Below are 24,549 nucleotides of genomic sequence, written 5' to 3' on the forward strand. Positions count from 1 at the left end.
GCCTGGCCAGGGAACCACACCGCGTTTAGCGGTCCTGTCTCCCCAGTCTGCTCTGCTCTGTGATAGTTTCTCGTGACCTTGACAGTCTTAGGGAATACTGTCTTGTTATCCTTAGGATGGCCCACGGTAAGAGTGTGTCTGTGCTGTTTTCTAGTGAGTATGCTGAGGTTATGGGTTTGGGGGAGGACTATCACAGAGGTAAAGTGCCATTCTCATCACATCCTATCAAGGAGTGTGTGACGTGTGGTGTCGTGGGTGATGTTCGCCTTAGTCACTTGGTTAAAGCAGTATTTTGCCAGATTTTCCACTTTGAAGTTATTAGTTTTCCCGGTGCCACCTCTGTACTTTGGAAGTGAGCCACAAAGTCTAGCCCAAGAGATCATTTTAATAGTGACACTCCACCGTCTTGTGGCATCCAGTCTCCTTCAGTGTATGGCGTTCCACTCCTACCAATGGTGAGGCCATTCCAAACCACCAGGAGTATCCACACACTCTGAAAGAGAAAAGGCATCCCTTGAATAGCGTGCACACAGTATGAATCCTTCCGTGAACACCCTCAAACGTACTTGTATGATCTCCTGGCTGTAAGGCTTGTTTTCATAACTTTGAAAGTTAGAGATTGGGAGATAGAATGCCTGTCTTTTTTAGAAGTTTTAAAAACTTCATTCACGGAGGTTAGCCCTAATGGCCCCAAGTCAGGTCTTGAATGGACTGTAACTTTTCTCCAGATGTCGTCAAAGCCCACCTGGCCATTCAGAGACTGCCGCTTTCATCGTGAATGGTCACTTGCCCCATTTGGCCAACAATAGGCTCATTCGCTTCCGCGCGGAGGCTGTTGAAACCCTTCAACTTTTCAGTCACGACAAAGACCATTTTGCTGTGCTTGCTCTTCAGGGCGTGATGCAGGGAACTGTGCCCTACCTGGGCACCTTCCTGACCGACCTCACCATGCTTGACACTGCTCTTCAGGACTACATTGAGGTGAGTCGTGTGCACCTGGTGACTCGGATACCCAAGAGAGAAATTCACTTAACTGGTGTCTGTTGAGGGCCCATCATGTATCTGGCACTGTGTTCGGTGCCACGAGGAATACAAAGAAGAGTAAGTGGCCCACAGTTCAGTGGGAGCTCTACATCGAAGCAGGCAGTGACTGTGGAAGTAGTAAGATTTCCAACAGAAATGCAGTGAGAGAAGAAAGCAGGCCACCGTCAGTTCCACACGCGGGGGTGACAGCAAGGCCTCATGAAGGAGCGGGTGTGAGAAAGACCTTATGTTGAGTAGGACTTTGGCACGTGGGCCTGAAGGGTGATCTGTCTTTATATTCCACTTGGTGGGGTAGGGAGGCAGTCAGATGCCCCGAGGCGCCATGCTCTCTCTCTCTCTCTCTCTCTCTCTCTCTCTCAGTGGGAAGAGAAGTGAAATTTAAGCCACTTGTTAGTAGCTGTAATAAAATACTAAGTGGAGAAGAAATTTGACATTTGAAATGAGATTTAAGGATTGCTCGTGTATCTAACTTTACCTCCCCTCCCTGGTTGTCTCATGAGATGAGCCTGCTTTTACTCCATCAGAATTAGCAGGCGGGGCAGTTGTTTTGCACAAACCTACTTCTGAGTTCCTTGTGCTGTTGTGGGCATGTGCATTCATTTTGCATTTCCTGAGCTCTATCTCTTCCCGTCCTCTGCCTCGGCTTATCTCAGGAAACACTCATTCGCATTGGGGAATTTTGGGGGAGTGACCAGTGATCTAGAAGTTAAATTCAGCCTACTGAGAACAGGAGCCGCAGGATGAAGAATTGAAACTTAAGTTTTTTGTGAGGCTGTGTAGAAAGGACTTCCCTTTTGATAAACCATTGACAATTTGGTTTCCAGTATGAGTCAATGACCGTCTGTTTTTGTTGCTTTGGGTCAAGAAATAAAGCGTAATGGAACATGTACTCAAGCTTTTGCCCTTACTGGCTCTACATATATATTTAGATTCTGAATTGTAACTTCCTTATCATTACTACTTTAGCTAATTTCAGACTTTTTCTTTTTAATTTATATTACATATGTATATATATATATATATATATATATATTTAGAGAGAGCGTACATGTGTGGGCAGGGGAGAGGGGCAGAGAGAGAGAGAAAATTTTAAGCAGGCTCCACGCTCAGCATCGAACTGGACATGGGGCTTGATCCCACGACCCTGGGATCATGACCTGATCCTAAATCAAGAGTCAGAAGCTCAGCCACTCAGGCATCCCAGTATCAGACATTTTATAAGAAGGCTGTCTGCCTATCCTGTCCTATTATAATTAAAAGAATGTTTTTCTTGAAGCAAATGCTGCTTCTTTTCCTACATAGGAGCTAAAATTGTAGTGTCATTAATAATTGTGACTTTATTATCCCTGTGATATATTTTAATGAGACATGGGACAATGTAGGGCTGTGTTTCAAAGTAGCTTGGTTTGTCACTATTTTTTTAATTTAATTTCTTTCAGGGTGGGCTGATAAACTTTGAGAAAAGGAGAAGGGTAAGTAGAGGTCTTGGCTGTAGTTTTCCATTTTACTTCCTCTGGGCATAAAAAAAAAAAAGAAGAGGAGACTTGAGTTTTCAATTAGCATCTATCAAGCATTTAGCATATACCATTGTGACTTGTGCCTTCCTATGTATTACTCCCCCAGAGTGCTGTGAAGTAGGTTTTATCTTCCTCAACTTGACCAAGAATCTCCTGGTAGTGGACCCAGGACACAAGCCCTGTCCCGCTGCTCCAGAACCCACATTTCTTTCCTTACCACCCGCTGCCCCGCCCATCTCATTGTTTCTAATTAGCTTGGGCAACAACAGGTTCACCCTGTGAAGGAGAAGGGCCTTCATAAGAGTAAATGACATAGAAGAGTTAATAAAGATGGTGAACTCTTGGTCTGAGGGAGGAAAGGAGAGGATCTTCACTGTTACATGCGGATGGTTATTCTTTTCCTTTCTTGTCAACACGAGAAGGGGGTGTTCAACGTCAACTTGAATGCTTCTGTGGATAGAATAGTGGATAGTTTTGCACTGCTCTGAAAAAGATAAAACAGAGCTTTGAAAATTTACTATGGTTTTAGAGTTAAAATAGTATGTTTGAAGAGATATGTAAATGATTCAAAGGAGAGTGAGCAAAATAATGCCTTCACCGCCCCCCACCCCCGCCCAGCACGCCTTGTTCTTTACTCATTCATTCATTCATTCATTCCACAAATATTGCTGGCATACTTAACATGGGTGGACCACTCTGATAGGTTTGGGGATTGCAGCAGAGAAAACCCGGAGCCCCCTGCCCTCATAAAGTTCACAATCCAGGAGGAGGGTAGACAGTAAGGAAGTTATAATACAGCAGATAAGGGCTTGTGAGAAGTAGAGGGTATCACAGGAATATGTAGGAGGGGCATCTGTCCCCAACTTGTGGAGCCAGAGAGACTTCCAGGAGGAAATAACATTGAGTTAAAATCAAAACTTCAGGAGCCAACCAGGCTGAGCTCACTGGTAACAAGATACGCTAACATAGGCAACTTTAAGTCTCCTGTCCCTGGCAGAGTAGAGCATGATGATAAATATTCCTTAAGGATATGGAGACCAAGAGCTGAAGTCATTGGATGGGAAGTTGATGCCCACAGAATCTGCTCATTGTTGAATTTCTTCTGTCATGTCCTGGAATGATAAAACAAATTTACTTATTGCCCTCCAGAGTTACCCATCTTTGTCCTTGAACTTGGGAATAACCCTGGATGGTACTCTCTTTCCTTTTAAGACTAGCATGTTAAACCTTTGGAAAATTTGAGTATTAAAGCTAAAGCTTATACCCTTTGTTGACTTAAAAAAAATCTTTATTGAAACATCGGAAGAAGTATAAATAATACCGGACATAATTATATACTTGCTTCTCTTCTGAGCTTTAAAAGATTTAGTTAAAGGATTTACTGGAGTAGTAAAAACCCAAGGATTCGGGAAATCCAAACATTCAAGTTTATGAGGCCCTAGACTGTTTAGCTTTTCAGCTCTACCCAAACTTATTTACTTACTGAGGGGTAAGGGTTGAAGAAGATGGGGAAGGGGAACCTAGGAGCCTCCTGACATAAAGTTCATTTTTGCCTTTATCTTTTAGGACATAGTCATGGAAATTTGAAATGTACTTTGAAAGTACACAACTTTAAAAAATAACTTTTCTATCCCTAGAATGAAAACATAAAAGAGAAAAAGGAAGCCACTGTGGCTTTAGGTAATGACTAGTTTGGGTTGCTCTGCTAGCTTGTTTTATTCATATAAATTGCTTTTTCAAGGAGAAGGGAGGATTGACAAATAAACATACAAAGACTTCAGGGATTTAGAGTTAAAATTAACAATTCTTTTTTAATTTTTTTATGTTTATTTTTTAGAGAGATAGACAAGAGTGTGAATGGTGGAGGGGCAGAGAGAGAGAGGGAGACACAGAACCTGAAGCAGGCTCCAGGCTCTGAGCTGTCAGTACAGAGACCGTTGCGGGGCTCGAATCCACAAACTGTGAGGTCATGAACTGAGCTGAATAAAGTCAGATGCTCAACCAGCTGAGCCACCCAGGCGCCCCTAAAATTCACAATTCTTTTATTTCTAAGAAAGGCAGTACTTGAGAGTTCTCCTCGATGTTTTTCTCCATTGTTTATCCTAATGTGGTGTGTTTTCATGTTGGAAAGATGTATACACTATTTGGTTGGCCTTTTTATTTACTTTCTTTTTGGTGTTCCGTCTGCTGTAGGAATTCGAAGTGATTGCCCAAATAAAACTCTTACAGTCTGCCTGCAACAGCTATTGTATGACCCCAGACCAAAAGTTCATCCAGTGGTTCCAGAGACAGCAGCTTCTAACAGAGGAGGAAAGGTAGGTACATGTATTGCCTGTCAGGATAGAGCTAAGGCGTTGGCGAGAGGAATACTACATCCAGTTCCTCACTTGCCCCTTTATTCAGCAACTATTTATTGACCAGCTACCAGATTCTAGATCCTCCGTCTCCGAAGGGTAATGGTATAGCAGGAAAAGCTGAACTGATGGCGTCAGAAGATGTGCTTTCACATTCTTGGCTCCACCATTTATTTATCTTTGTAACCTTGAACAAGTCACTTTTTCTGCCTGATCTTCAGCATACTCATCAATAAAATGTTTGTTTGTGAGGATTAGGTGAAATCATATTTGGAAAAGCATTGTTAAAGTGAAGGTCACCACCACCACCGTCACCATGTTTGTCATTTTTGTTCATTGGTACCGGCTTTCCAGGGAGCTTTCAACTGGGAAGGAGAGACAGATTCATGAAAAATTGAAATATGGTGGGTAACTAAACTGCTACGGGATCTGGAGGCAGGAACATTTCTTCAGGATGAGGGAAGGTTGGGAAGATGATTGAAAAGGGGTAAATATTTGGGCTAGGCTGTGAAGGAAAAGGTAAGATTTCACCAGGAGAAGTGGGAAAGAAAATTCTGTACAGAGGGAAGAACATGAGCAAAGGCTTGGTGGCCTGACGTGGTTGGCATTTGGAAGAACAGTGAGAATTCTGTTGGCTGGGACACAAGGGACAGTTTTCAAAGTCTTGGTTGATATGCATGGAAAAGGACATTAACTCCAGTGCTTTGACTGTTGGCCCAGCAAGGGTGTTAGTCTTCACCCTGTAGTCTAGCAGATTGGAATCTACAGGCCATATCTGGCACACCACATGTTTTTACATTTTTAAATAGTTCAAAAAAAGGGGAAGATTGTAACATGGACAATTGTTTGACATCTAAGTTTTAGTATTCATAAATAAAGTTTTATTGGAATACAGCCCATTCATTGACATCTTATTTATGGTTGCTTTCATGCTTTCAAGGCAGCTAATTAGGTGGGAGAGAGACCGTATAGCCCGCAAAGCCTAAAACACTTACTATCTGGTCCTTTACAGAAAATATTTGCTGACCCCTGCTGTAGACTGGGGGATATCCTTGAAAGTTTACCATCAGGGAGAGCGAAACTGAAAGCAAAATAAGTATTTGGCCAATGAGGACACTGAGATTCAGAGAATAACTCAACTAGTCAGTGGTGGAGTTTGGATTTAAACTCCAGGCTTCTTGACTCTCCAACCTAGACTCATCAGGTGGTTGTATAATGGTTGGGCAAATCACATAACCTCTGTATGCCTCAGTTCCCTCATTTGGAAGATAGATTATTTCTGAGGTCCTTTGTAATCCCTGTTACATTAAAACCTATGATTCAGTGCTCATTGGTTGGTGAAGATTTTTTTTCTTTGCCATGTAGAAAATAAAGCAGTCACTGCCTCTCTTTACATTTCTGCTCTGATGATCAGTTTGTATGAATTAATTTTCTCTCTATGTGTACGTCCTTCTCACATAGGGGACGTACATATCATGGCTGGTGGTCTGGATCGGAAAGTCTAGGCCCACAATATCAGCTCTAACAATTAACGTTTTGTTAATTGTAATAATTGACTTTTTGGTGATTAGAAGAATCTTGCTAAACATATCCTATTTTTTCTGTCAGATTTATAACCACCTCTAGAGCTTAAGCTAATATTTGAAAAATTCCTTTATCGACGAATACCTGCATATGAGCAAATACCTGGATGCATCCTTAGGTTTAAAAAAAGTACACATAATTAACGACTTACTGAGCTACTATTTACCACACTGACCCTTCCTCACCTACCCAGAACCAAGTACATCTATTTAGAGCTACAAGCTTTCATAAAAGACATTTCAAGTCGTATATAAATTCCTCTTGTGCTTATGGAAGTTACGTACATCTGCCTGGCATATAGATGTCCGAATTTGGAGCGTTTTTAATTTAGGCTGTTTCAGCACTTAAAAACCATATTTAACATATCTTTACCAATAATATAACTGCCTCTGTTCGTTAAAGATTAAATAGTTTACAAAAGTCTCTTCTTTCATTTCTCTTAGACAAAGAGTTGAGCACGTGCACACACACACACACACGAAGTGATGAGGGGAGGGTACCAGACAAGAAGTAATTCTCCCCCTGGCTTAGTAGCGGGATGAGAATGATCAGGAAGCAGTGGAGTCAGCCTTCAATGCTGCCAGAGCACACAGTCCCTCTCCGAGGCATGCGGCCCTAAACAGCCTCGGTCCATAGGCCAGGGTGGGGGTGAGGGGAGGAAGCACACATATAAATTTTTAAAACTTGGCCATGAAGTCCACACCCTCTGAGATTGGTGGGGGAACAACATGGTGTGTATCTTTACCTTGAACGGTCAGAGACTTTCTCTAAAACAGAACGGGCAGGCCGTGTGCACTTCCGTCGCTTCGTCAGTTCTCAGGCTCTGACCTCACAAGCTCCCTTCTTCTTCCCCAGCTACGCCCTGTCCTGCGAGATCGAAGCGGCTGCTGACGCCAGTGCCACCTCTCCCAAGCCTCGGAAGAGCATGGTGAAGAGGCTCAGCCTGTGAGTGTCACCCGCGGGTCCCAGAGGGTCTCATCGGAGAAGCGACAGGATGTTCAGTACCGTAGCCCTGAGCCAGGGCGGAAGTGAAGAGCAGTTCACTCACCTGTTAATCTTTCTGTCGTGAACCCAGTACCTGTTCTAAATCGATTCCTTCTTCTCCACTGTTCTCTCTGGTATGGACGACCATCATCTCCTACCTGGACCACTCCCACAACATCCTTACTGGCTTCTGGCCCCAGCCTTGCCTCAACAGTCCATTCTCCCCCAATAGTCTGGTATTTGCATAAAACACACACCAGATTATACCGCTTCCTTGCTTAAAAACCTCTGCTTTTATCGTAAGATAGCACCCAGACTCCTTATCGTGGCTTAGGACTCTCGTGATCTTCCCCCAACCTTCTTGATCACCTTCCTCTCATCCGACCTGCCCCCTTGTTCGCTGAGACCCAGCCACGCCCAGCTTCTAGCCATCTGCCACCACACCAGGCTCGTTCTTGCTTCAGGGCCTTTGCACCAGATGTTCCCGTGGCCTGGCATGCTCGTTCTCTGTGGCTGGCCCCTTCAGATATGGGCAACAGCGTTCGCTCCTGAGAGAGAGACCTCTCTGATGCCGCTGCCTTCCCCCATCACTCTCGGTCACACTGGCTGCTTCCTGTGGTGGAATGTAAGCCGCTGGAGAGCGGGACCCTTGTCCATCGCACTCGTGGCTATTTGCCCAGCTCAGTGCCATGCATGCAGGAGGCACTCCATAGCCAAGTTCATAACTCCTGTCTCCCTTTGAGGAAAATCAGGCGTCCTTACAGTGGCCCTCACAACCCTTCAGGGACTGCCGTGTCATCCCAGCCCTGCCTGTCCCTTAACTGTCTGTCCTCATCTTTTTCTGCTCACTCTCCTCTGCTTTCCAGCCACCCACACCTCCCTGAACACGCTAGGCGTGCCGTTTCTTCTGCTCAGAACACTGCTCCCCAAATAGCCAAATGACTCACTCACTCACTCCCTTCAGATGCTTGCTGAAACATCACCTTCTCAGCCTTCTGCCAACCACCTTACTTAATACCATGCCCCATCTGCCTTACCTCCCGTGGCACACTCTGTCACCTTCACCTGCTTTGAATTTCTCCACTGCCTTTACCTCCATGTGACATACTGTTTGCTGTATGTGTCTGTTGATTATCTCCAATGCAGAGTCCACGAAGGCAGGCACATATGTCTGGTTTCTGTTCCTTGCTGTCTCCCCGGAACCTAGAATGGTGCCTGGCACATAGTAGATAATTAATAAATATTTATTGAATGAATAAACTGAGCCATGGGCCAACACTGTTTTAAGGACAATACACGTATTTTTCATCCAACCCACAAAATAACCTAAGTGGTAGGTCCTATTGTTATGCCAACTTTATAAACCAGGAAAGTAAGGCACAGACGGGGTAAATAGTGTGTTAGTTATTGGAAGATCTGGATTCAAACTCAAGATTTGGCCATAGAGCCAAGATACCTTTTTACTATACTGCCCATGGGAAAAATACTTCGTGAAGGAAGAGAGGAAGGAAAGATGGGGCAGGAGGTAAAAAGTGGAGGAGGAAGATGAGGGAAGGAGGACAAGGCAGAGGGAAAGGGTGCGGAGGGTGGGAGGAAAGAATGAGAAACTGTTAGCTTAATTAGCCCCTGTGCTTTGATGGTAGCCATTTTTACAGAAGAGCCATAGAGGATCTAGTCTGTGTCACCAAGTTGATCTCTCAGACGTTAGACTCCGAGAGACGTCAGGCTAGCGAATCAAACGAAAGCCAAAGAGGTCAGTGCCAGGAAACAAGGGTTGTCATTTGATTAATAAATTTGCTCTTGCCTTTGAAGACCTATACCTGTGTCTGATCCCCTGGGTGTCACAGTCCGCATTGCCGGGGACGAGCAAGAACAACGACTAGGGCATATTGGACAGTTTTTGGGGGGTTTTTTTTTTTGGTGGCAGGGTGGCCTGGGAGCCATGCTGACCTGACAGATCCCAACTTTCCACCTCTTATCTGTTGTGTGAACTTCTGTGTCATCATTTGTGAGACCAGAATAGTAATGTTCATCTCAGTGGGTTGGTGCACGACTGGTGGGGTTGTAACGCTTCTCAAACACTGCCTCGCCCTCAAAGGGTACCTGGAGAGCCACCGTTATTTTTTCATGAAACAACTTTCTGTTACTGTCTTTTTTAGTCTTTTTTTTTTTTTTTTTGGTCAGGATTCTGACTGTTTCTGTGGGTTTTTGCTACTTCCCAGCACTGTCTATCCACCTACCTCGGTGATCCCCAGTGAGACATGGAGGCAAGGATGGCACATGAACTTGGGTATTGTCATGTTTCCAATTAACATGTGCAGGTGCTTACTGGTGTGGGTGGCATGATCTCCCACTAATGAAGCTGCTCAGGCTTCCACCTGATACCAGGTGACATCTGAAGATTACACTGGGACGTGATTTTATTGAAAGCATTTTGAAGGTAGTCTTGATATCTTGCCAAACCTCTGTCCAGATGCCTCCCCTGGCCCTCCTGAACACTAGATTTCTGAGCTCGTGGGTTGTCCCCTGTAGAGTTTCCACAGCGTCTTGCTATCTTTTCATGGCTGCAATCCTGGAGGAGAATGAACTCTCTTGTGAGGTAACCCGAGGACCTGACCAAGCCTTGTCAGTTGGTAAGATGGACACCTACACAGGGAATCAGACTCCTCAGGAGGTGAGGCCAGGGGTGCCAGGCATCTTGATGGTCTTCTGCATGAGAAATAATTGGAAATTTCTGGACCTGCTATGGCAGTCAGAGGTCTGCACAGGTACATCTAGTTCTTTTTTTATGTCCTGTTTTGGAAGTTTATTCATTTATGTTGAGACACACAGAGAGATAATGAACAGAGGAGAGGCATAGAGAGAGGGGGACAGAGGATCTGAAGCAGGCTCCATGTAGACAGCAGAGAGCCCAATGCAGGGCTTGAACTCATGAACCGTGAGATCATGACCTGAGCTGATGTCAGACACTTAACTGACTGAGCCACCCAGGCACCCCAGGTAGCCCTAAGTGCTAATGCCTTTACCCCCTTGCTTTTCCTTCCCTGTCCTCAGGCAGTAGCCACTGTAGATGCATTTTGATATAACTGCTTCCCACTACTTCTCTCCAACCCAGCTATCCATATTTATTGTGCCGGGTGCTCTAGCACCCCTGGGTCCTCTCTTTGCACCAAGTCTGACACATGCACAAACTCTGCAGAGATATTTTCATGAAAATCTAAAGTTTCATGTAAGAGGACTGTGAGGGTGCAGTGCTGTGCATGAAGTGTGGTAGACACGGAGTACATTCTCTCCTTGGTGAAATCTTGCCAAGATGCTTGAGTTAAAACCTTCGGTATCTGAGTTTGAACATTTATCATGAATAAAACAGGCCACATGGTCACCCTTCGTATTTCTTGTACATATAAGGGTGATTCTATGCCATCGATTTCCAGAATATTTTATGATCTTAGCATTTTTTAAAATGTGGAAAATGTACTCTTTGCTCTCCCCACATTTATTGATCCATTTTCCAAAGAGGTTGGAAAGAATTTTGAAGCCATAAGGGAAGGTGTGCTTGATCTGAAGGTCAGAGATGCCTAGTATTGAGCTAGAATTACCCTTTGTAAAGCAGAAATGACCTCATAGAATTGTGCAAATGGAAGAACCTTTAGTCTTTGAACAGTGTCGTTCAAAGCTAGATTCTCAGATGACGGGCTGCGGACCACTAGTCTACAGCCTTCAAAGGTCTACCTCGTAATCATGGGGGTGTACGACAGTGGCATTGCTTTTTCCCCTGAAAATTTTGGTCAGAGTTTAGTGCTTTCCCCTGGAGCCCCAGTAAGGCTTGGAGGTCCAAGAAAGGAAGTGACATGGAAAATGGGGCAAGAGGTGGTGGGTCAGAGATGAGACTGAACAAAGACATGCTTCAGGTCTTGGAATTTGAGCTTATAGTTCCTGAAATATTTAATGAAAAATCAGGCTCAGTGGTTCTACTCTTGTTATTTTGTCCAGTCAGTGCTTGTTGGGCTTGGCTGCATTTGCTAGTTTCTTTACATGCCTTTCCTTCTTGCGTCTTACCCTTCCCTCCTTTTACTCTTTTTCATGTTGTCTGTTAATGTGAACCCTCTCCATCTTTGTCTGAGAAAGTCTTTATTTTGTGCTCACTCTCAGAATTCTGTTAGCTGGGTATGGAATTCAAGGGCGACCGTTATTTTCACTCAGCACTTTGAAGACAGTATTCCAGGTCTTCTCACTTCTGCTGTTTGCTTTTGAGATGTCTGCTATCTATTTACCATTCCTTTGTATTATGCCCATCCCCTCCCCCCCCCCCCCCCCGCCATTGCTTTTAAGAACTTCTTTTGTCTTTGATATACCATTAGACAGTTTAAGTGAGGATTGAGTCTTATTTATTCTATTCAAGACGTAGTTCCTGGATCTAAAGATTCATGCAGTTCATTAGTTCTGGAATCTTCTCACCCACCATCTCTTCCATTCTCTTTATTGTGTTCTCTTGGAATTCTTCTTACACATGTCAACATTTCTTATTCCAGTCTCCATCTTTTAACCTTCCTTATTTTCCATGTCTTTATATTTTGATGCTGATTTCTTAAAATTTTCTTCAGATCTGTCATCTTGTTTTCAGTGCTTCTCTTAAACAGTTATTTAATCCTTCCACCGAGTTTTTATTTTAAAATCACTGAATTTTTTAGTCTAGAAGCGAATTTTTTTTTCAAATTATCTTCCTGTTCTTTTGTCAGGATGTCCTGTTCTTCTCTCCTGTTTTCAACCTTTTTTCTTATGTCTGTAATATTTTAAACATATTTATTTTACAGCCTGGTCTGTGGTAGACACTCAAACATTTGTCAAATGAATGAATAAATTATTAGTTTCTTTCTGTCAGTTCTTGTATCTGAAGTTCTCAAGAGTCTAATGTTTGTTGACTCCCTTTGGGTGGGATATTTCCTTGTATGTTTTTGTAATGTTGTATTATGAGCTCATCTTTATCAGAAAATCCTCTACATCCTGGGTTGAAGGAATATTCCTCCAGAAATTTTTTTTAATTCTGGTTTGCACAGAAGTATAGGTAGCAAAGTTGAGTGAGGTGCTGGCCAAGATAACACATGATTTTAGGGGAGAAATTTTTCTTTCACCCAAGCTCAGGCCAAGACAGATAAGCTTCCTTGTTGTCTTTCCGTGCCATTAGGAAGACATTTTTCTAGCCCATCTTTTTACTAAGGGTATAGCTCTTTGAAGGTCTTGGCTCTATAAGGGATTTCAATTTCAACTCCCCACCTTATATAAACAGAGGCCCTCATCTTTGGGTCTGTATGTGTGTTAAAACCCATGTCCCTAGCTCCCCCAGATTGGTACCTCCCACTCCCCACCCAGAGCAGCTGCAGAGTTAGCTCACATACTTCTGGTTTTCAGTTCCCTTTTCATTTATGGCCTGTAGGGATTTTCCTTACTGTATTGCAAGCTCAACTTTAAAAAGAGTTTTTATTCATTCATCAGTTGATGGACATTTAGGCTCTTTCCATAATTTGGCTATTGTTGAAAGTGCTGCTATAAACATTGTGGTACAAGTGCCCCTATGCATCAGCACTCTTGTATCCCTTGGGTAAATTCCTAGCAGTGCTATTGCTGGGTCATAGGGTAGACCTATTTTTAATTTTTTGAGGAACTTCCTCACTGTTTTCCAGAGCAGCTGCACCAGTTTGCATTCCCACCAACAGTGCATGAGGGTTCCTGTTTCTCCACACCCTCGCCAGCATCTAGTCTCCTGATTTGTTCATTTTAGCCACTCTGACTGGTGTGAGGTGGTATCTCGGTGTGGTTTTGATTTGTATTTCCCTGATGAGGAGTGACGTCGGGCATCTTTTCATGTGTCTGTTGGCCATCTGGATGTCTTCTTTGGAAAAGTGAAAGACCTCAGATTAATATGGTCTCTCATTCAGCTAAGCAATCTGTGTGTTCTTTGAGGTTGGAAATGACCTATTCAGATGAGATGTTTACTGTGATCTATTAGACACTTTATAGGAAATGTTTTCCAGTCATGCCAGGGCATGCAAGATTGGCAAAGCAATCAAGGGGTTAATTAGCACAAACTATTGCTGAATCATGGATTCCATATTTGTAAACAACTGCCTGGCCTTATGTGTTCTGCAGACTGTTTCTGGGGTCGGACATGATTACCAGTAGCACTCCCACCAAAGAGCAGCCCAAGTCCACTGCCAGTGGGAGCTCTGGTGAAAGCATGGACTCTGTCAGCGTGTCGTCCTGCGAGTCAAACCACTCAGAGGCCGAGGAGGGCTCTATCACCCCCATGGACACACCGGATGAGCCTCAAAAAAAGGTATTCCCTCATTCCTTTCCCATAAGTCCTAATGTAGACACCTGACGTAGTTTAGTGGTTGCCACACGAGAATGTCTGTTTTCAAGTGTATCACTGTACAGTAGTTTGAAATTCATGTTTATAGGAGCTGTCAAAGTAGAGTTCAATCTAGGGACCCATTTCTCATAGAAACTGGTCCAAAAATAGTGAGCATATTGGTGTATTCATCTGGCCTTTGAAATATTGTCTTGGATCCAAAGGTGACTGAAGGACTGTGGCCTGTAACATGAGGTGTACTTTATTTAGGACTCAGAGGATTTTCTTAGAAGGAGCGCAAAGTCAAGAGACAGAGATGTGTCAGCCTTGTCTCTTGGTGTCATACTTTGTCTTTGCCATGCTTTTACCGCAATAATGTTACATAGCAAACGACTCCAAAACTCAGTACTTAAAACAACAGCCATTTATTCTCTGTCATGTATCTGCTGGTTGGCATTGGGCTTGGCCCCAGGTCATGGGTTTGGTCCAGGTCTGCTCCTCTCATTCTTCTTGGCATAATGAGGCTATCTGGGGCATATTGTTAGTAAGCTAAGACAAATGAGCAAGAGAGCAAGTCCAGCCCCATAGGTATGTATCAAGCCTTTACTTTGGTCATAATACCAACATTTTATTGCCCAAAGCAAATCATGTGGCCAAATCTCACGTAAATAAGTGAGGCAGGGGACTCCTTCTAATGGGAGGAACTGTGGAGCCACAGGGCAAAGGACATGGATTCAGAGGGGCGTAAGGAATTGGTAGCAAGTATACAATCTACCATTGTATACTTTGAGAGGTGATAAAAGAATTCCCATAGAGTTTCCATTTTCCACGGCTTCATAAAGAAATAAAAATAGCAACAACAACAACAAGAACAAGATTTGTCTTAATCTTCTGTACACGTCTGCTTTAATCTGTTGGTGAAGAAGCTTGAATTAGAAACATCAACTGTGATGTGGCTAGCATTTGCACCATTTGGGGGAGATTTTTGGCCAGCCAGACTTGCTGTGTAAGCAACTGTTAGCCCCTTAGCTTAAGCATAAGCAAGTGAGGTAGAGTGTTGGTAAGAATTCCCCCATTTTGTTTTTTTCTGCCATTCTATAAGGGGATCAGTGTGCAGTTTCACATTGTGTTGTCAACAACAACAGCAGTAGAGGAACCCTCAAGTGACCTTGTCACAATGTGGCTGATCTAGGACGGACATCATACTCAGGACTCATCAGGCTGAGATGTCTCAGGTGCTGCCCCAGTTGGATCTTACCTTTCTATGTTGAAATCCAGAGGCACATCCTCCGGATATTGAAGGAAAAGCTCTGCAAACACCTTTGAGTCTGTTCTCCATTTTCCCATGCATATTTTTGAAACTGGAGATGTAATCATTCTCCATGGCTTGAGATGCAGCTTTGAAGTTGTCAAAATCTGGAGTGAAGTATCATTCTTCACCTTTAGACAGGTTCTAATTCTTTGTGGCCCCATTTTCTGATGGTGGACATCATACAAGTGACAATAGAGGTATATCACACGCTGTCCAGGAAGGGGGTGGAATCACCTTTATGCCTGTTGGTGCACTGGACATGTGCAAAGGTCCAGATCATCCCTCTTAAAACTACACAGTAGCCAGCCCAAGTGTGTATCATTTGCACACCCCTTGCCTCCTCTCTTATCACACGGGTGCTTTAATTTCTTGCACAAGTCAGGAATTTTTATTCTTCAGGTGAACCGTCCTCAGAGGCACGAATTTCTGTCGGTTTAAAGCTGAATCATTGACTTGGATGCACGCACACGCTGGGCTGTAGTATCCTTGAATGTCACCTGGAAAGGCCTTGGTGCCCCCACTCCCTGCATAGCGGGTCCTGGATGACCTCCCCAGCCTCTCCCTACTCTGGATCCTGAGCCTCAGGTGTCCCGCGTGCCTTCCACAGTGGCGCTCTATGAGATTGCTCTGTTCAGTGAAGTGTACTTAGCATTCCTGTCACTTCATCCCCCAATCAGGTTTCTAAACATTTATTTTCACACTTGTTCCTCATAGCAAATTCTCAGTAAGACCTTGGGGGGAGTCATCAGGTGGTCCGTTTAGAGCTTCTGCAACTCAGGCATCTTTAAAGCTTTATCTTAATCCTAAGTGTCATTAAAATTATGGAAAATCTAACAGAAAGAAAGGGGATTCATACAGAGGAAAAGGGAGGTGAAAAAATTGAACTAGTAACTGGACAGTGGACCCTCTTGGCTACTGTGTGTGGTGTACCTTCAAGCAAAGTGATGCTGTTGAAATTATGCACCATCAGTTCTCCCTCACACTGAGTCACAAAGTTGATTCACTTGGGAAAATAGACAAAACATGTTACTAAACCATATTATAGAGCCACAGTTAGACTTCTACATATCCGAGTTGTCAAATCAGCTTGCTGGCTCTAATGAAACTAATCATATAGTAGAATTTAATGTAAAGTTATGCTATAGGAAGACGAAGTCCTTAGGAAATAAAATAGGATAAACCCCATTTTACTTGGAAGCTAGATAATCAGAATGCTAAGTTTCTGTATGCTTTTTCCTTGGAAAAGTAGACAGGTATAAAAGATGTAAGTAGGTTACTTAGTTTTTAAATGACTTCTGAAATATTTGTTATATAATATATATAACAATTTAGCTTAACTCACTCTGAGAAGTTATTTGTAATTTTCCACAATAAGAATTGATATTTAAAGTGATTCAATTTAGGTGTTTTGTTTTTGTTTTTGTTTTTTAACACAACCTAATGAATTTGGGCATCCTGTTTCTTTGGTAATTAGTCTTGCATAGTTTATGGTAACTGTAGTTAATTGGAAAAGCATCTCATTCCTTAAAAGTAGAAAGTAGAAAAGTAGAAAGTAATGGAGCTTCTCATAGGCTGTGTTCCCCTGAGAAAGTCGCTCTATTTCTCTGAATCTTTTTTCCCTTATCTTTATAATGCTCTGCATTTTGTTCACAAGATAGTTGGGAGAGCCACGTGAGATAAGATATATGCAAACTCATCACATCACAGTGCTAAACATCACCAAGGTAGTGGTGTACTATGTTCATTTACCACGTTTTCATCAGCTTTAGACTGGGCCTTGGCTATGTGCTTGCCGTGTGAACCTGGTCTTGGGAGTCAGGTAACTGGGGAGTATGTCATGATGGTGCTGCCAGTACTTTTCTCTCTGGATTAAGGTTCCTCACGGCAGAAAGCGATTGGGGCCCGGTGATCTCCAGGGGCCTAATGTCCCACGCAGAGCTGTAGAATCTGTGGTCCTTATCTTAGAAACTTCGACAAGTATAGACCTTTCTCTCCTGCTACAAAATCTGTGATAGAAAACAGATCGTGGTGGGCGTGTTAAGCAGCATTCCCACTCAGGGCAATGGGACTGGATAAGCTGTTGGTAAGTAAGGCTTTCCTCCGGCCCTTGTTAAGCTTCTGACTTCCTCCTGGAGGCCACGTTGCCTCTAGTTTCTGGTATTTGCTGCCATCTGCTGGTCACTTCCTTAAAAGCAGCTGCAAACGGGAATTTTGAGAACTGCCTTGCATCCGTCCTCACCTGGATGTAGAGGGCAAGTACTGAGTCACTGATAGGCATCTGCCAACAGGATACTTACCCCAGTGACAAGATGTGTGTGTGTGTGCTGTGAGCTGTTGTGGAGGAAGTAATTGAAGTTTATTCATCTCAGCATCTACCTCTGCTTTGAAAATTGTGAAGCGTGCCATTGGCCAAGGTTCTAATCTGTGTTCTTCTGGGGTGTGTTTACTCTTCCAGCTCTCTGAGTCTTCCTCATCATGTTCCTCTATCCATTCCATGGACACAACTTCCTCAGGGATGTCGTCCTTAATAAACCCCCTCTCCTCCCCTCCATCCTGCAACAACAACCCTAAAATCCACAAGCGCTCCGTCTCTGTGACATCCATTACCTCGACAGTGCTGCCTCCCATTTACAACCAACAGAACGAAGACACCTGCATAATCCGCATCAGTATAGAGGACAACAATGGCAACATGTACAAGAGCATCATGGTAAGGCCCTCGGACCGACACCCCTAAGTGTGTACAATATTAGCATCATGTAGGCATCTGCCCAAAATGACTATGTACCAAAATCTCCCTGCATATGCACCAGTAATATATTTATATAAAAATCTACATATCAGCAGTGGCCATAAAATACAATTTTTACATCTTAAAAATTGCTAAAACTTATCCCGGTCAGTGTCACTTTTTTCAAAACTGTCAATTTGGACAACTGAATGACTGTATCCCAGGGAAGATGCCACTCCTGCATGCCTTCTAGGAAGTCTTCCCGTGGAACCACATGCCTGGATTTATAATGAATTCCCATGCATTCTCAGCCGTGTGCTCCGTGGTGGCAAATCTTTCTCCTTTAGTCATGTGGAATCAAACTTAGTAAAGTGAATGATCAAGCTGGAAATACAGTTTGAGTCCACAAGGAACTCTGTTTGTAAATTAAATGAGATGGACCTTTTTGAGCCTCTTGTAAAAATCGTGTTTCTGACACACTCTCAAAACTGTCTTGAATTAATGGCAGGCTTTTGGAATACATACAGGTGTCTCCTGGTAATGACCTTGGGTGTGTATTTCCCGGAAGTGACTTCTTCATTTATAGGCCACTTCATGCACTGAAGAGCAGGCTGTCATTTGCAGTGGGTCCCCTCTCCCATCTTTATCACCTGCCTTCTTGGAGGGCACACAGAGTGCTCATGAGCTCAGCTCCGAACATGACCTGTATGCTGTCTTCTAACATTCCAAAGAAAAACTTTCCTAAAGCAGTCATAGAATCAACAAAAGATTTCTTGAACGTTGGATGTGTGCTTGTCACGGGGCCAGGCTTTGTGGATGGGGAGACGAGGGAGGTGTTTCTGTCTTTGAGGACCTTATGATCAAAAGGGAGATCATAAAGCAGTATTCAACATCTACCATATTCTCTAATAGAGGTCAGACCAGGTTGTAAAGGGCCTCCAGCCCTCATGAGGGAGTTTGTGTCCTACAGGCAGTAGCATCTCATTGAAGGCTTTTAAGTAGCAATCAGATTTGTTCACTGGAAAAGTAGCTGACATTGTGGAGACAGTGCTCTGGTGGGGGGTAGTGGGAGGTGAGGAAGTGAGTTAGGAAGCTGCTGTCATATTCCATGTAGAAGATGATGAGGGCTTGAACGACAGTCATGTGGCTGGAGACCATGTGGATTTTTGAAAGATTTTTATGAGGTAGAATTGTAGAATCCATTAGTTTAGTCATCAGCTTTGGGTTACCATTGGAGGGGCTGAGGAAGAGGGAAAACTAAAGGCTGTCCAGGCAGCTTGGTGGTTGGTGGTCCTACCAAGTGAGATGCAAGCTACTGGAGGAGGAGGAGGGTTTGGGGAATGCTTACACTGGAGGGGTCAGTAGGACATCCAGCTGACATTGTCTAGAAGATGGGCAGAAACCTGGGCTGGTGCCAGGCTGGTTCTGGGAGTTGTCCAGCCCACGGGGTGGACAGGGTCACACAGGGAGTGAGGGCAGGTGGAGACAGAACTCGGGTGGGAGAGAGAATGGTGAAAGAACCACCGAGAAGCCATGCCGTCAGTGTTATTATCGTATTTTCAGTATGGCTTCTTCACATGGCTTCTCTTATACGTGCTGACAGAGAAGTCCCCCCTCGAAACTCTGCAGTGACTCTGAAGTAAAAGCTAAGAAGTGACACACATGCAACCACGTGGCTGGATCTCTAAAATGCCACATTGCGTTAAAGAAACCAGACACAAAAGATTACATGCTGCAGGAGTCTTTTCTTTCAAAAATAGTCCAAACGAACCTGTGGTACTGGAAGCTAACCTCAGGGAAGAGGCACAGGGAATTCTTTGCATTCTCTATTTAAGGTACATGAAGGTGACACGCTAGTGTCATTCATTACTGTGCCATTCAGTACACAAGCCACATGTGGCAATTGAGCATTTAAAATGGGAATAGTCCAAATGGAGATGTACTGTGAGTGTAAAATATATACCAGATTTTGAAGATTTAGTACAAAAGAAAGAAAGAATTTCTCACTAGTAATTTTTGTATGGATTATATACTGAAATCATACTTTGGATGTGAGGGATTAAATAAAGTATGTTATTAAAATTAATTTCCCTTTTGAAAAACTTGTTTTAATATGTCTGCTAGATTATGTAGATCTACTGGACAGGGCTGGTTCAGTATGTCAACCAAAGGCTGCATGACTGAGCTGTTGATACTGATTGTGACCCTTCACTCCACTCAGTACATTAGATGGGACAGAGTAATAAACACTCATGGAAAGCTCTTGGCCGTATCCCATCCTCATCTGGACACACTTGGGGAAGTTTAAGGTCAAGAAAATAAGGATAGCCTGGCTCTCTCCTTAGGTAGGTTTAAAGTTGACAACTTAACCCAACGTTAATCACCTTAGCCCCACATCCGCCACTCTCCCACCCCCCCCCACCCCCCCCAGTTAAAGTGGGATCCTTTCTCTTTAACTTCATGCTTCTGGTCCAGTTCAATCCAACTGTGGGAGTATTTTTTTTAGGCTATCAAAACACATATTTCCGCTTTTAGAATTTTGTGTGCATCTATTTCTCCCTTGTAAAGGAGTATGCCGATGTTTTGGTAATAGACAAATGAGCAGGGTCTTTGTCGCTTACAGGGTCCCCATTGTAATGCGTGTTGTTTATTGAATCACAAGTACCAGCTGCTGTTTCAGGACCAGAGGGAGACATCTAGGCCCGGCCATCTCCAAGTTCTCAGAGACAGTTTCCTGGAGGAAATCAGTTGTCTTCTTCTTCTTTTATTTTTTTAAATTGATTGGTTGATTGATTGACTGGCTGTCTCTCCTCTTACCTCCTGGTGAGAACAGCTTTTATTTTTAAGTAACAATAATTTGTGTGGTGTGTGTGTGTGTGTGTGTGTGTGCATTCTTTCTGATGTAAAGAAATCACTCAAGGGATGTTACAAAAGTCAGACCTCTTTTCCTCTTCCGCCAAGCACCCTGCCAATAGTTGGCTGAAGTGCAGAGATAAAGGGGAGAAAGTCAGAATTGGGGGTGAGGAGAAGCTTTACTTGGGCTTAAAAATGGTAGATTTATTATTTTTGAACACCTAGGAGCTGATTTTTATTGAAGACTAATTTATGTGCAATTACATACACAGATCTTAAGTGTTCAGTTCTTTAGGTTTTAATAGTTACCTGTATCTGTATAACCATCACCCCAGATCTAGATAAAGAACATTTTTCATCCCCCCACCAAAATTCCCTTGTGTCCCTTCCAGTCAGTTCCCCTCCTTAACCCTAGTGAAGGTTAAGGTTCGTTATTGTTAATTTTCTAAACCATAGATTAGTTTTGCCTGTTTTTCAAAGAATTGTCTCCTGTACCACGTAATCTTTTGTGCCTAGTTTTTTTTTTTTTGCTTTTTGTTTGTTTGGGTTTTTTTTTTGCGCAACATGATGCTTTTGAGATTCATCCACATTGTTGCATGTGTCAGTTCTTAGTTTATACTGCTAAGTTGTGTTCTAGCAGAAATATACTATAATCTCTGTCCATTCCCCTGTTCTCTCCTGTCAAGGGCAGTTCAGGTTGATTCCAGCTGGGGGCTGTTATGGGTGTGAATCTGCTATGAACACTTGTGTAGAAGTCCTTTTGTAGACATAGGTTTTCATTTCTCCTGGTCAATACCTAGATTGCTGAGATCATGGAGTGATCTGGGAGATCATGTGAGATCATGTGAAATTACTAGGTCATGGAGTCTCTTGTGCTTTTTGAAATGAACCTTGTGCAGAACTGCGGTCATTTGTAACCCCCAGGTTGTGACCTGGTGCCATAGCAGTAGCTCAACAGGTAAGGATGATTTTAGCCCAGGACCAAAAATGCTATGTGTTTTGCACAGTACCCTCCTATTCCACCCTGCCCCCCACTGGAACCTCAACCAGTGTGGACGAGATAGGCAAGGAACATGTTCTGTTTTACTAAGGGAAGACACTTGACTGAGGGAGTAGGTGATGGCGAGAGTAAGTGGCCCATCATCATTTGGCTACTTAGGGTGGAGCCAGAACTAGAACCCAGGGCTTCTGGCTCCTGGTCCTGTTCTCATTCCACTGGGCCATTACTCCCAGGAAGACACAAGGCAGCAAGAATAAGAGGGTCAAGAGGGCTCTCATGAAGCCGAATACTTAGAAACCCATCCATTGTCTTTTCAGCTGACGAGCCAGGATAAAACCCCCGCCGTGATCCAGAGGGCGATGCTGAAGCACAACCTGGACTCGGACCCAGCGGAGGAGTACGAGCTGGTACAGGTCATCTCGGAGGACAAAGGTGGGCACACGTCGCTTCTCGTGGCAGGTGACCCGTGTAGAAGTCAGAGAATGAATTCGGTGGGGTTTTTTGTTTTTTTTTTAATTTTTTTTCAACGTTTATTTATTTTTGGGACAGAGAGAGACAGAGCATGAACGGGGGAGGGGCACAGAGAGAGGGAGACACAGAATCGGAAACAGGCTCCAGGCTCCGAGCTGTCAGCCCAGAGCCCGACGCGGGGCTCGAACTCACGGACCGCGAGATCGTGACCTGGCTGAAGTCGGACGCTTAACCGACTGCGCCACCCAGGCGCCCCCCGGTGGGGTTTTTTAATGGAATCAAATAGGGGTTTTTAATTGTGTGGGGAACCCTGACCCTCACTTGTAGAATGAAGCATCTCAAGCTGCCCCCACAACAACCCTGTTTTGCCTACAGTTTTGCTGTGCATTCTCATGCCCATTCTCTATAAACTTTTTTTTTTAAGTTTACTTATTTATTTTGAGAGAGAGAAGGGGGGAGGGGCAGAGAGGGGGAGAGAGAGAATTCCCATGAGACTCCATGCTGTTACTGTGGAGCCTGACACGAGGCTTGAACTCACGAACCATGAGATTATGACCTGAGTTGAAACGTTAACAACTGAGCCACCCAGGTGCCGCTGCATGCTCTATAAACTTTTTATCAAGCATTCTTCTTGGAAGAGGTCTCTCCCTGTGTCAGAAGGTGAGGGGCGGTGGGGCCTATTGGGTCTTTGAGATGGTCACGCACCTCCTTTACCCAATAATGTGTGTTTAGGTTGTATGTGAACCTGTAATGTAGCGGTCCTTGGAATAATTTCTCATTTCAGTTAATCATGCATGGGAGGCTTATAGGTTTATCTTTCAGTTTATCTTTTAATCTTTTTTTATTAAAAAATTTTTGATGCTTTTTTAGAGAGAGAGAGAGAGAGAGAGAGAGAGCACAAGTGGGGGATGGGCAGAGAGAGAGGGAGACACAGAATCTGAAGCAGGCGCCAGGCTCTGAGCAGTCAGCACAGAGCCAGATGTGGAGCTCGAACTCATGAACCACATGGTTGTGACCTGAGCAGGTGTTGGAACTGAGCCACCCAGGTGCCCCTCTTTCAGTTTATCTTTATTCATGATTGATGTTCAAGTAGCAAAAGCTTCTAACTCCAGAATCTGAAGGCTCTTTATCTCACACTTACTGAGGCAAAGAACTGGTGATCTGTGAAATACTTCAGTATGTCTAGGAACCCATTGTTGGCAGAAATTCCTTTTAGGAAAACTGGGGGCAAATACTTACCCTGAATGTATCTATTTGCCAGTTTGAATTGGGGTTGTATTTGTTGAGAGGAGACAACAAGCTGGTAGGTAAGTTGTCTGTACTCTGTCACATCGTAGAAACTCAGTCATAAGAAGTCTCTTTCCAAGTGTGGTTATTGACTGAAATTAACCCTATCTACTGGCAGACCCAACACTAACCAATTCACACATTTTTTTTTAATGTTTATTTATTTTTGAGAGAGAGAGAGAGAGAGAGACAGAGCATGAATGGGGGAGGGGCAGAGAGAGAGGGAGACAGAATCCCAAGAAGGCTCCAGGCTCCGAGCTGTCAGCACAGATCCTGATGCGTGGCTCGATTTCAGAAACCATGGCATCGTGACCTGAGCCAAACTCGGATGCTCAACCGACTGAGCCACCGAGGTGCCCCCAATTCACACTTGTTCCCCAAGTATAGCGAAAAGAAGAATTTTAAAAGTTGGGAATATGAGAAGGGAGCAGCTGTTCACACTCCATTTGACCAGCAAATCCTCCAGGCTGTATCTTGGGCCCCGAGAAGAGTGGCTGAAATTAGTACTTTTTCCTAGAGATGAAGTATATAGCCTCTGAGAAAATTCTTTTTCAATTACCTCTTGGGAGTTTTCTCAGTCATCCAGCAGACCCCTAAGTTGTGGGGCAAACCCTTGTCAATTATATCTTTTATTGTGGTTACAGTTAAAATTCTAAGCCTACAAGGTGATCTCTTGAGTTTTACCATGTTGCCCACGAACCAAGGCTAAGGTAAGACCAGTTGGTTTGAAGAACCAGGAATCCTGGGCCCAGTTTTGTCCACCACTTGGGTGGTCTTCGGGGGGCTGCTTGACCTCCTCAGGCCTTGGTCCTTAATTAGTGAAAAGGAGGCAGTACCCTACTAATTCTTCATACGTCACAGGACGGTTATGAGGGTAACGAGAAATATGTGCCCCAAAGTACTTTGGAGGTATGCTCCAAAGTGATCCGTAGTTGTGAGGTGAATTATTACTGACCCAGGAATATGGGGACATTTGTGCAAAATGTACTAGAGTCACTTAGAACCTGATTGCATCGGTCTCGCTATAAAATTTCGGTGTTTGAAGTTAACATAAGCTTGACTG

General features: G+C 43.8%; 1 protein-coding gene across 4 annotated transcripts in view; it reads left to right on the top strand.

Moving 5' to 3' along the window:
- Positions 1–24,549, top strand: part of RGL1 (ral guanine nucleotide dissociation stimulator like 1) — a 266,263-nt gene that overhangs the window by 238,157 nt on the left and 3,557 nt on the right. For 3 of the 4 annotated variants that reach the window (XM_045452657.1, XM_045452658.1, XM_045452654.1), the window contains 7 exons: positions 895–981; positions 2,484–2,516; positions 4,755–4,876; positions 7,355–7,444; positions 13,631–13,817; positions 17,600–17,854; positions 22,046–22,160. In XM_045452657.1, coding sequence (XP_045308613.1) covers positions 895–981; positions 2,484–2,516; positions 4,755–4,876; positions 7,355–7,444; positions 13,631–13,817; positions 17,600–17,854; positions 22,046–22,160 — 889 coding nt within the window. Of the gene's footprint in view, positions 1–894; positions 982–2,483; positions 2,517–4,754; positions 4,877–7,354; positions 7,445–13,630; positions 13,818–17,599; positions 17,855–22,045; positions 22,225–22,463; positions 22,501–24,549 lie in introns of those variants that run through there. The other variant, XM_045452656.1, reaches the window with a different exon arrangement.

The sequence above is a fragment of the Leopardus geoffroyi genome, chromosome C3, assembly GCF_018350155.1.
Source record: "Leopardus geoffroyi isolate Oge1 chromosome C3, O.geoffroyi_Oge1_pat1.0, whole genome shotgun sequence".
Lineage (NCBI taxonomy): Eukaryota > Metazoa > Chordata > Mammalia > Carnivora > Felidae > Leopardus > Leopardus geoffroyi.